Consider the following 12,451-nt stretch of genomic DNA (forward strand, 5'->3'; position numbering starts at 1 on the left):
TTTTTTAATAAATTTATTTATTTTATTTATTTATTTTTGGCTGTGTTGGATCTTCGTTGCTGCGTGCGGGCTTTCTCTAGTTGCGATGAGCAGGGGCTACCCTTTGTTGCGGTGCGCGGGCTTCTCATTGCGGTGGCTTCTCTTGTTGTGGAGCACGGGCTCTAGGCGTGCAGGCTTCAGTAGTTGTGGCTCATGGGCTGTAGAGTGCAGGCTCAGTAGTTGTGGCGCACGGGCTTCGTTGTTCCATGGCATGTGGGATCTTCTCGGACCAGGGCTTAAACCCATGTCCCCTGCATTGGCAGGCGGATTCTTAACCACTGCGCCACCAGGGAAGCCTACCATTGTGATAAATTTGACCCTGACTTCTAGCCCTTGAACTGCAGAGTCTATTGGTTTTCTTAGCATGTGAGCTGTGATACAGACAAAGCATGATCCAGCTGGTTCTGGACATCTAGTGTGGTCAGTAATCTCTAGTCCGGTCGAATATGGTAGGGAGGCAAGGTCTTGTGATGCAAACCTTTTTCCTGCAGCCCATCCTTATCTTCCATCACTACTTCTCATTTTTATAATAAACAAAGTACTCGGTGGCGCAAAGTAGACTGTTCCCTTCTTGGGTATTTCCAGAATGGAACTCAAAACCAAGTTTCTTGCTTTAAAGCAGATAGCATGGCATGGGAGTATCAATTACCTGGAGGGCTTTTTCACATAGAAAAAGTTGGGAATCCCTTATCTAATGAGAGCTCTTTACTCCTGTATTTGCTATTAGAGCTTGCCATATTGGCTATTTTCCAAAGGATTTGTAATATGCTTCCACAAATAAGCACACTGCATGGTATAAGTGTAAAGAATACTGAAGTTATGACCTGCATTCTAGTCATTGCTCAGTCCTTTACTAAGACTATAGGTCAGTCACCTCCCTTTAAAATGAAAGCCATGAGAGCAGTCTCTACAGCCTCTTCTAGCCATTACCAGTTCAGAAATGGCAAAACTTGCTGTTGGATTAAACATGTGGGGTGAGAGAATAGGGTGACCCCAGGTGTCTGGTTTGAACGAATGGGTACAAGAGAAGAATGAGAGAGAACAGGCTTGGATGGAAGGTGCTGGGAAGGGAGTGGGAATATACATTCTATTTTGAACACACAGTTTGAGATGCCTGTGAGATATATAGGAGAAGATACCATAGGCAGATTAGGGCTCAGAGGAGAAATTTGGGGAACTATAAATCTGGATGTTGTCTGAATTTCAATGAGATTTAAATATGGCCACTGTAAGCTGGAAGGAATTCCCCTGACCTATTGAAATTCCAACATTAAGGATGACCACACAGAATCAAGCACTATTTTAATAATATCTGCAGCTAGCAATAAATAATTGAGAGCAGTATTCTTATTTTATAAAAAGACTCTGGACCCTAAGATATCCAAGGGAAGAAAGCAGCTTTCAAAGAAAGCAGCTCTGTTCCTAGAAACCTAAGATTATTAAAGTGCTTATGTATAATCTTGCAGTCGGGCCAACTTCCCTAACAAAATGCATATGTTCCCTTAGCAACGGAAAGAATGGAAGTGCCAGGCAGCACTCAGTAAGTCAAAGGTTTAGAAAGATAAATACTGCATGGTATCACTTATACGTGGAATCAAAAAATAATAAGTTGAAGTCATAGAAACAGTAAAAAAGTGGTTACCAGGGCCTAGAGGGTGGGGGAAATACAAAAAAGGATACAGACTTTCAGCTATAAGATAAATAAGGTCTGTGGATCTGATGTATAACATGGTGACTATAGTTGATAATGCTATCATATAGCTGAAATTTGCTAAGAGTAGAACTTAAACGTTCTCCAAAAAAAAAGGTGATGGGTGATGTATATGTTAATTAAGTAGATGGGGGAATCCTTTCACAATGTACATTTATGTCAAATCATCACATACACTTGAAATGTCTTACAGTTTTGTTAATTATACCTCAGTAAAGCTGAACAACAAAAGCCTGCAGGACAGAGACCCAAGAAGAGCCGAGACTTCAGTCCGAGTCTGAAGGCCAGAAGAGACCAGTGTCCCAGCTCAGCAGTCAGGTAGGCAGTTTAAATACAAAAACAAATACAAGCTAAAGTTTCCCTCCATTCTTGAAGCTCTAAGGCCCACAGTCCTTAATTTTCCCAGAGAAACTTATTTTTTATGCAGCCAACCTGTCTCCACCACTATAGAAAACAGCCAGTGAAGAAATTCAAACAGGACCATCTAAAGATCTAGCGTAGAGAACAAGCACAGGATGTTTATCTTCATGAAGATATGTAAGGTAAGCGTAATGAAGTGCTACAGGTCAAATGCATTCCAAAGAGCAGTTCAGTTTAGCAGATCATAAACGTATGTAGTGCCCTTAAGGAATTCTGTTAAATGAAAAGGCTGAGTGACTGTGTGCACCGTAGAAGAGGGTTAGGGAACAGACAGGAAGGCCACGGGCACCTCCTTCCCCTCCCAAAAGCACACAGAGTCCCTGAAGTTGCTTCTGCAAAGAGTAAACCAGAACGTTTGCTCTTTAAAAAGCCATATATGTATAGTTTTTTCCCTATACTTGTGCCAGTTATTCTCCATTTGCTTCCAACCCAACCCCAACTGGTCATTCTCCACCTTCCTCTGCACCCCAAAACACTGATCCCTGAGAACACCAGCCCCTGAGCTCCTTGCCCTCTGGCTTCGGGTTGGCTTCAGCTAATGGGAGCCAGTGGCAGGACAGAGAGGATGGGTGTCTCCCCCCTCAGTACTCTGCTCCACTGCCAGCCACAGCTCTGGGAGTGGCTGCATCCCTCCACCAGCTCCTACCAGGCAGCCCCGCCCAGGCTCCCCTGGACCCTTGAGGCCCAGGGGTGGAAGAGCTTCCTACTGTCGTTGGCCAACAGCAGTCATGGGTACCTCGACATCCTTACTGGGCCCCCTGAGCCCTGCCCACACTTCTGTAAAGAGTACTTTCATTAGCTTCTCTTCAGAAGTCCCACATGAGGGTATGTTTGCAGCCAGGACTCTGACTGATACATCCCCTTTATACCGTACGGCAATCTTCCACTTCTTCCAATTCAGTCCTGCTGAGTTTTTATCAAGGGGATTCTGATGGCATGGTGTATTCTCATGGGAAAAATGAGACTTCAGATAAAATACCACAAAACCTGATGATATAATTCAATATTTTATTTATGAAAAAGTCATCTTCCAACATTTATTCCATTGAGTGAGTGCACAGCATTTTCAGGAACGATCTATCTCAGGGCTACATCAGTACAAAATAGTTTAAATTAGTAAAACAAAGCTGTTTCAAAAGGAAAATCATTGGTTACTGCAGGATGAGTGCCACCACCACTTGGGAACAGAGGACATGAGGCAGCAAGGTGGTTACTGCATAACGTGGGGACAGGCCAGCAGGTACAGTGTCCTTCTCCTATGCAGAGAGAGGCTCCCAGGCCTTAGGGCACCTCCCTCTCTAGGACATGAATGAGAGGCAGAAATATGTCACTTTGTCTATGCTCACCTGTTGGGATGACATTTCCGTCTTGGCCACAGTGAGATAACTCTGGAGCTAGGCTTAGCCACCAGCCCTATGTGTATCTATATCTGATCAAAGGATTCAGGGTGAGAAGAGAGGGTGCTATGGGATAGAGTGATGGGAATAAGCAAGAGTGAAGAAGATAATCTTATGTGACAAATGCAGAATCAAATTCTCTACTCATGGTCCAAGATGCCTTTTGTTTGGTCCACTGATTTTCTTTTTAACCTCCAAGTTACCTAGCCAATGGGAGGACCACAGTGAGGTGGGGTATGATTAACTAGAAGAGCACACCTGTGTGTGTGTGTGTGTGTGTGTGTGTGTGTGTCTGTGTGAGTGTGTGAGTAGAGGCACGGTGGAGGTTGGGCATTACCAGGGCCCATACGGGCCATTGGGAAAACTTCTCTGGGGCTGTCTGGGAATCCTGCTGGGGCATGCCCTCTGTCTCTTCTAGCCATCTGGAGAATAATTTTAAAACACCAGCAAGTTAAAAACATTTTTAATCCTCTTTATGTAAATATCCTAGACACGTGTTCTTCTGTTCCCTCCAAGATGATTATAACTCCTGTATGACACTATTTTCCTTTCATAACAAAACTACCCAGAAGGCTCACAAAACTGCTGACAATGCAGCATTTTCAATATTCTACACAACCCATGCTAAGGCACCCGCACTGATTTTTTTAGTATCACTGGCATCAGCCTAAAATTCTCACCATGTGTATCAACCCACCCCGATGTATGTCCCAGGTACTATATGACCCACCTACTACTTGCTGACGATTCCCCTTCTGAGAGACCCTCGCACCCTCACTGCACATTCTGCCACAACAGGGGGCTTGGCATCACACAAGTGGCTCATATCAGGTTTAGAGTTCGTCGTGTTTTGCCTCCTGGTCTTTGAGTTTAAACTCCTCAGCCGTGACCTTCCCATCTCCATTCCGGTCCTGGTTGGTGAACATATTCTTCACAATCATCTCAGCATCGAATCCAGGGGCAAGTTTCCCTTTGCCAGATGCCACCTGGGCATGAATGTATTCTGAGAACTGGAGAGAAAGGGGCAGGACAGACCATGAGATACAGCAGCTGAGAACACCAAGCTGGAGCCTGAACAGAGCAGCCCAAGGGCGATGGGGCTGGAATTTGAGTCTGAGCCAGCAGAACAGACAAAATCTTCTGAGCTACACGACCCGGGTTTTTTCCTCCAGATGCAGGTTAAAAAAAACCCTGCCAAAATGACTCCAGGAGCCCTTAGGTCCCAGGCAGCCAATACAGAGCAACCACTGGAACTATCCCTCTTCCCCAAATCAACACTTAGTTTTCCACCAAAGGCCAATCCCCTAACCACCCTCGCCTCTCATTCATTCATTCATTCATTCATTCATTCATACAATAAAAACTTATTGTCTACTGTGTGCTGAGCACCATCCTAGACCCGGGGATACATCAATAAACAAGCAGAACATCCTGCCCTTGCAGCTCTAGCACGTGCTAGAACTAGTGGACAAGATACATGACCAAAAAGGAACATTTAAAAAGTAAGTAAACTACATGTTAACTTAGAAAGTAAAATGCTCCAGAAAAATGAAAAAGTAGAGCCAAGTAAGGAAGATCCAGCGTGCAGTTAGGGGAACGGGTTGAAGTATCAATTTGGTGGTCAGGGTAAAACCCTAATGCGAAAGAGAGTCTTGTGCAAAGGCTTGAAGGAAGTGAGGGAACAAGCCCAACAGTTATGTAGGGGAAGTGTCTTCTGAGCTGAGAACAGCTGGTAAAAAGGCCCGGGGTGGACATGCCCAGTGTGTTTACAGGACAGCAAAGGGAGACTTGTTGGAGGGGAGGTTACGGCAAGCAGGTGGTGGAGGGCCTTTGTGGGCCATTGCAAAGACTTTGGAAATAGGGGGATGTATGGTCAGGCCACTCAAGATGGCTGTTCCCTTGTCTTTGTACATCCCCTGTTTGACTAGTCTCTGCTTCACCTACACCCTACTCACAAGAACATGCTTGTCCCCTTCCCCAGCTAGTGATTGTTCTAATCCTTAGGCCAGAATGGCTCCCCCTGCTAGTTTAGTAAAGGGAAACCTCTGCCCTCGTGATGGTCATTAACCTGGGGCTGTGAGGGACATGCCCCAGCTGCTGGTTTCCCTGGTAACTGATAAGCCAACCTGATGTCAATTCCCCTATAAATGGTGGCCTTCTCCCCCAGGTAACGGAGATTCCTGTTATGTCCTGCCTCCTGTCTGCCGTACACAGTCGTAGGGGGTAGCTCCAGGACCTTTTGCTGCAGACTTGTATGATACCCCTGTCCAATAAGTTGTTGATGTCTCTGTCGCTGTCTCTAGGCTCTTTCTTCAGTCTCAAGGCTGGGCAACTACAAGGCTTTCAGGCCTGCGGGATGCAGCCCAACAGGAAGCTTCTGCAGGGTTCTGAGATGAAGCAGGCCATGCTCTGACTTATGTTTTAGAAGGATCACTCTGGCTGCTGTGAGGGGCAAGGGTGAGAGCAAGAAGACCTTCGTAGAGGTCCAAGCGGGAGGCGGTGGGCACTGGACTGAGATGCTATGGAGTAGAGGTGATGAGAAGTGGGCAGCTTCTGGATATACTTTCAAGATAGAGCTAGAATAATTTCCTGATGGATTTATTCTAGCCTGTGAGAGGAGGAGAGGAGTCAGAGATGACTGAGTGCTCTCACCTGAGCAACTGGAAGGAAGGCGATGCCATCGAATGAGATGGGGAAGGCTTTGGGTGAAGCAAGTTCAATAAATGAAGATATCAAGTGGGCACTTGGATACCTGAGTGTGAAGTGGAGAGAAGATGAGCCCGGAGCTGCCCGTCTGGAAGTCACAGGACAAGGATGGTAAAGCCATGGGACTGGAGGAGACCACCAAGGGTGTGATGTAAAGGGGGAGAAGAGCTCAAGTTCAGGACTTAGCCTCCACCCGAAGAGCCCAGGAAGAAGACTCCTGAGAAGGAGCTACCAGTGAGGTAGAAGGAACACAGAGAAACTGTGCTGTGGAAGCCAGGGAAAGAAGACGTCTCAAAAAGGAGACAGCTGTGCTGAAGTAAGAGTAAGTAAGGTTCAGCGCCTTAGTGAGACCAGGTCAGTGGCGTGGAGGGATAAAAACCCAACAGGAGTGGGTGTGAAATGGATTAGAAGGAAAGGAATTGGAGGCAGGGAGGACAGACAACTCTTTCGAGGTTTTTGCTGTAAAGGGAGCAAAGACCTAAAAGAAATGGTAAGATGTATTAAGAGAAGGGAAAATAGCAGCATGTTCTCGGGCTAATGTGAACGGTCCAGTAGCTGGGGAAATGATGACAGAAGAGAGATAGGGGAGAAGGCTGGAGCCACGTCCTTGAATAAGCAGACGTGGAACAGGCGGCTGGAATTCCCTGGGGCTGTGACAAGACAGAGGACTCTATTGCCCAGTTCCACAAAGGGGTGTCTCGTGCAGGAGAAACAGCACAGGATCCAGATGCTCCAGACGGGGATGTGTACAAACCGCTGGATGGCTGTGCAACCTTGGGGAAGTCATTTACCTTCTCTGTGCACAGCTGCTTCTTCTGAAAAATAGGGATGATTACAAGGCTGTTGTGAAGGCCAAGAGAGATAATATATGTGAAAAACACTTAGCACAGTGCAGGCTGCAGTGAGCACCCAGGAATGAAGAGCTGAATCCGAGCTGTGAGACCTGGAGCCAAGCCCTGAAGCTCTCAGGGCCTCGGTTTCTTCAAAGAGGAGTTGTGAGCTCAACTTAGAGACTGTGTGTGTGCAAGTGCTTGGTACGTGAGCATGAAGGTTACCAGCATCACAAGCAAGCACAGCTGTCCTCACTCTGAGAGGCTTCACATTCCGGATGGGTACCCCGGCCCAGTGAGGCTCCCTGAGCTCCTTGGGTCCCACTTCCCTTCAAAAAGGTCAGTTACCTCTTCCAGGAGGACTTCTCCATTGCCGTCCTTGTCAATTTCTTCAAAGAGGTTGGCTGACACCTCGCCGTTCCATATGAACATGTACCCCTCCGGCAGGCCGGCCACGAGCTCCAGCAGCTCGATGTCAAACACCAACACAGCACTGCCGGGCACTTCTCCATCTGCCGCAGCAACGGGAGGAGGGGGCGTTAGCGACGAGGCGGAGGGCACGCCCCTCTCATCCTCTCCCTGCCGGCCACCCCGGTTCTAGCTGCCTCATGGATAGAGGCATCTCTTGCAAAAGCAAGAAAGTTCAGCATCAATCAGTGAGTGGTTTTTCCAAACTGTGGGTAGTGAGTCTCAAAATCAGTTGAGAGAATGGTGACCAGTATTTTTTTAAATTAAGGGATAGAATAAAATCAGAGTACATTGCACATAGAAAGGATAGGTATTGTTTTATGAAACTTAGTTTTAATTTTATATATAAAATTAAATGGATATGTATATTAGGTAAAATTGCATGCTTATGTGTAACACAGATTGGGAGATAAAATGTAATTCTTACTGTGTCTTGGTGAAAAAAGTTTAAAAGCCACTAGCAGAGTCTACAATGGTGCTTGAACTTTTGAATAAATCTTACCGCTGAACTTTAAGAATAATACAGTATGCCTTAAAATCATGATCCAGGATATGATTTGTAAACACAAATTCTAGAACAGTATATGTAGTATGAGCCCAAAAGAACTTACAAGTATGTGACTATAAATAAATGTGCATTATTTTAAATTATATATTATAACTGTAATCTATATCATAGGAGCATGGTCATACAGGATATACAACATATTTTTTAAAGTGTTTCTTCTCCGACTGGGGGGATTAGCAGAGAGTATCTTTTACAATTACTTAAAAATTTTGAAAAAGAAAATCCAAAGTGCCTATCACTTCTATAAGTTAGCACTTCCCATCTCCTCCATCTCCAGACAGTAGGGGCATAAAAACTGAAAAAGAAGGGGTTCCCACCCACCCCCATGAGGAGGGCTCATTTTGGCCAAAATCATGAAGTAAACCGTAACAGCTGTGAGGGCAACGTAATGCCAGTATTTCCAGAACTTGAAACCAATCTCTTCCACAAGGAAATCTCCTTGGATAGCTTATAGGTTCAGCATTCCAGTGTCCTGGGAAACAGTTCCCCAAGGAAGCACCTGGCTCACCTAAGAGAAGTCACCTGGCAAGCCCTTTCAGGGACATTTCCCACATGTGGGTTTGAAGAGCCAAGATTTATTTAACAGAAATCCCTGTTTAATCCCATTAATGTGGCACTAACACCGAATTCACGGGGTCTTGAAACAAAAATCTAAATACTTAAATAAAAGTCCCCAGGCTTCCCTGGTGGCGCAGTGGTTAAGAATCCACCTGCCAATGCAGGGGACACAGGTTTGAGCCCTTGTCCGGGAAGATCCCACATGCCACGGAGCAACTAAGCCCGTGTGCCACAACTACTGAAGCCCATGCTCCTAGAGCCCATACTCCAGAACAAGAGAAGCCACGGCAATGAGAAGCCTGCACACCACAACGAGGAAGAGTAGCCCCCGCTCGCTGGAACTAGAGAAAGCCCACGTACAGCAACGAAGACCCAACACAGCCAAAAATAAATTAGAAAACAAAATGTCCCACAGTCTTTGGGTTTTAAATGGAAGAAGCATATTGTGGTTCTAAATAAGCACAAAATACAGACGGTGAATGTGCCCCAAACACCTTTTAACATTGTTGCATACTCACCCACACCAGCCTCCCCGTAGCCCAGGTGGGGTGGAATGATCACAGTCCGTTTCTCTCCAACGCACATCTCTCTGAGACCCATATCCATTCCCAACACGACTTGTCCAGATCCCAGAACGATATTATATGTTTTACCTAAGTTCCACCTAAAAATGAAACAGAAGAGTCCCTGGTTAGGCCGTGAACCCACTGGTACTTAAGAGTATCCTCCTGAGAAGAACATATCCCTTCTGTGATCTTTCTGCCAAAGATGCAGAACCCCTATGGAATCATAAGGAAACATCAGACAAGCCCACACTGAGGGACATTCTGCAAAACAACCAGCCCATAACCTTCAAAAGTGTCAAGGTAAAAATCAAAGGAAGACTAAGGGAGTTCGAGAGTTTGAGAGTTTTGGACATACTGGAATGGATCCTTTTGCTTTAAAAGAACTTATTGGAACATTGGCAAAACTTAAGTGGGGTCTGAGGATTAAAAGTAATGTATCAACATTAACTTCCTGATTTTAATTGAATTATGTAGGAGAATGTCCACCTTTGTTGGAAATTACACACTAAAGTTTTCAGAGGTGAAGAGCCATCACAGTGGCAACCTTCTCACCAATGGTGCGGCGTAGCGGGGAAGTGCTTTGTACTGGTCTTGCAATTTTTCTCTAAGTTTTAGTCAGTGTTGTAGCTAGTCAGAAATTTTCATGAGAATTTAAAAAATATATAATGTAGTTAAGATCCTGGGATTTGGATTCAGCAAGACCTGAGTTTGAATCCTGGTCAAATTTAATTTGACCCCAGGAAATATAATCTCTCAGTTTTCCTCATCTATAAAATGGAGATAATAACAGCTATTGCATCCGTTCCAAATAGTAAATAATATGCTTGGCACGGCAGAGAGCAAGCATGAAGAGCTCAATAAATGGATGGCCTTGAGAGTGTGAAGTGCTTGTGCCCGTAATAGCCTATGAGTCCAGAAAAATAACTGTGAACTTGGGCCATGGTGTTAATTATCCTTGATGCCCAAGGTCCCAGGGGAATCTAAACAAATAAAAGTTGGCTCAATCACCTCATTCATTACTGAAAGTAAATCTATTTCCAAATCGATGGCATTCCTATCACATCCTAAAGGCAAACAGTGGGAATGTTCTTCAATGGCGAGGAAGAAAAGCCTCCTGGATATCTTGGCGCCCCCTTGATGTCCATCACCAAGTGCTGACAACAGGGAAGGGACTGCCCCTGGTCACCTCCCCTTCTCAGGCTTCCCAGCCTCCCCTGGCCGCAGGGCCGCAGCCTCCTTCCCTTCTCAAGCTGGTTCCCAGGGCCAGGCTGGTTCTCTGGAGCTAGCAAATTAAAACCGCGTTTGCATTTGTCCTACCTGGGAGGAAGCAGAAACAAAGCCAATTCTGGCACAGGATGCCTTGGCCCCAGGCCTGCGGGAGGGCAGGCGGGTCCTCTGTCCTGCCCCCCACACAATCCCTCCTTTGTCAGCAGCACAGAGGCGCCCTCACACTGCCTCTCTCCAGGGACCGTGGGGAACTTCCCGTGGGACTACTGGGTTTCAAAGTCTTACAGAATATTTGAGAACTCATTTAGTTATCAAATAACAAATGTTTACTCTTCTCTGAGGCCAGTTTCAACATACATTAAAAAAAATCCTCCAAGGGCTTCCCTGGTGGCACAGTGGTTAAGAATCCGCCTGCCAATGCAAGGGACACGGGTTCGAGCCCTGGTCCGGGAAGATCCCACATGCCGCGGAGCAAGTAAGCCCGTGCGCCACAACTACTGAGCCCATGCGCCGAGAGCCCGTGCGTGCTCCACAAGAGAACCCCGCAATGAGAAGCCCGTGCACCGCAATGAAGAGTAGCCCCCGTTCACCGCAACTAGAGGAAGCCCGCACGCAGCAACGAAGACCCAACACAGCCAAAAATAAATAAATAAAATTAAAAAAAAATCCTCCAAGCAAGCAATTTGTATTCATGTTGCATCTCTGAACACCCTGCTAATTCTTTTTCCTCAAGTCATCATTTTATTTTTATTTTTTATTTTGCCGTTTTCTCTCAGACATTCTCCTCATTCCTTCTGTGCATTCCTGGCTTCCCATTCATTGCAAGCTTCCTGCTTCCTGCCTGCAGGCTGCCCCCTCTGGCTCTCCACCCACATTCCCCTCTATCCTCTCCATCATGGATTCTCCTAGCGCTGATGAACGGGCAGCAGCACCTGCCTCGTTGTTTACAGAGCCCATGTGGGCTCGGGGCGGGACCAGATCCCCTCTTCCAGAAGGAGCTCCTCTCCCACACCCCGTTAAGCAGTCTCCTGCCACACTTCCCATTATCCCATTATTCTGAAGCTTCCACCCAGCGGAGACCAGCAGGGACGCCCAGACACTGCTCTTCCGTGTCAGTTTACACGTGACACAAATGACTCAAGTGGTTCAGAATGGAGTTTCCGAGAAGAGGAAGGAGCATCACGTGGCTCCCGGATGCTCTGTAACAATATTGTGCATCCGCCAAACACACATTAGAAGCAGGAAGACTGATTCTCCCCACCCCACGTGAGAAGCGTATCCTGAACCCACCAGAGAAGAAATTCCTTTGTTCATTTCCCACCCCCACTTCCCTTTCCAAGGCCATAGGAGCACCAGACAAGAATATGAACGTTGGCCAGAGCAATGACAGCTAGCCATCGGCCTTACAGACTGTTCTAACCTAGTTTTCCCATGCATAAGCTCACTTGTTCCCAAAACAACTACAAGCCATGCTTCTTCCTCACTGTCTAATCATCAGTGCAAAGAGGTTTGTTGTAAGCCAGGTCCCTGTAAATCTGGGCCCCAGAACCTAGAACATATTTCCTTGATTCTATAATGCATATTTTTTTCACATTTTAATATCTCTTGATTTGGGATACATCTTACAATTGACATCATCTCATTGCTTTTTGGCAGTGTTCTTACTTTCTTGAGACACATAAAATGATGCTTCTAACAACCAGCACGTTTTAGATCTCGTGAAATACGTTAACTGCCTGAGGATACCGGATCTCATAGCACCAGAGAGAATGCTCTGAGGAGTATGTCCCTCAGGCTCTCCACGCTGGCTCTCCCCAGCCACACTCTGTCACCTGAAGCTAGAAGGCAGAGGTACGCGTGAGAGGGAAAGAAGACCCTCCCCATCTAGAATAAATGCAGTAGCACATATTTATATGAAGCCCTTCTTTCTCCTCAAGACTAAACTTGGGAATCTAAGTCAG

General features: G+C 46.1%; 1 protein-coding gene and 1 long non-coding RNA gene across 3 annotated transcripts in view; one reads left to right on the forward strand and one right to left on the reverse strand.

Moving 5' to 3' along the window:
* The first annotated feature begins 238 nt into the window (after window positions 1–238).
* On the forward strand, window positions 239–7,432 carry LOC113618256 (uncharacterized). Its single transcript, XR_003431947.1, has 2 exons — window positions 239–2,292; window positions 5,871–7,432. It is a non-coding gene; the product is annotated as an uncharacterized LOC113618256 (long non-coding RNA).
* Window positions 3,159–12,451, reverse strand: part of FKBP9 (FKBP prolyl isomerase 9) — a 50,903-nt gene continuing 41,610 nt past the window's right edge. Inside the window, exons 8-11 of one of the 2 annotated variants that reach the window (XM_027102247.1) lie at window positions 9,216–9,361; window positions 7,452–7,615; window positions 7,065–7,088; window positions 3,159–4,577 (exon numbers count right to left, since the gene is read on the reverse strand). In XM_027102247.1, the coding sequence (XP_026958048.1) occupies window positions 4,401–4,577; window positions 7,065–7,088; window positions 7,452–7,615; window positions 9,216–9,361 (511 nt within the window). In that variant the 3' untranslated portion in view covers window positions 3,159–4,400. The remainder of the gene's footprint in view (window positions 4,578–7,064; window positions 7,089–7,451; window positions 7,616–9,215; window positions 9,362–12,451) is intronic. The other variant, XM_027102248.1, reaches the window with a different exon arrangement.

The sequence above is a fragment of the Aethalodelphis obliquidens genome, unplaced genomic scaffold, assembly GCF_003676395.1.
Source record: "Aethalodelphis obliquidens isolate GAN/ISIS:26980383/991018 unplaced genomic scaffold, ASM367639v1 scaffold5, whole genome shotgun sequence".
Lineage (NCBI taxonomy): Eukaryota > Metazoa > Chordata > Mammalia > Artiodactyla > Delphinidae > Aethalodelphis > Aethalodelphis obliquidens.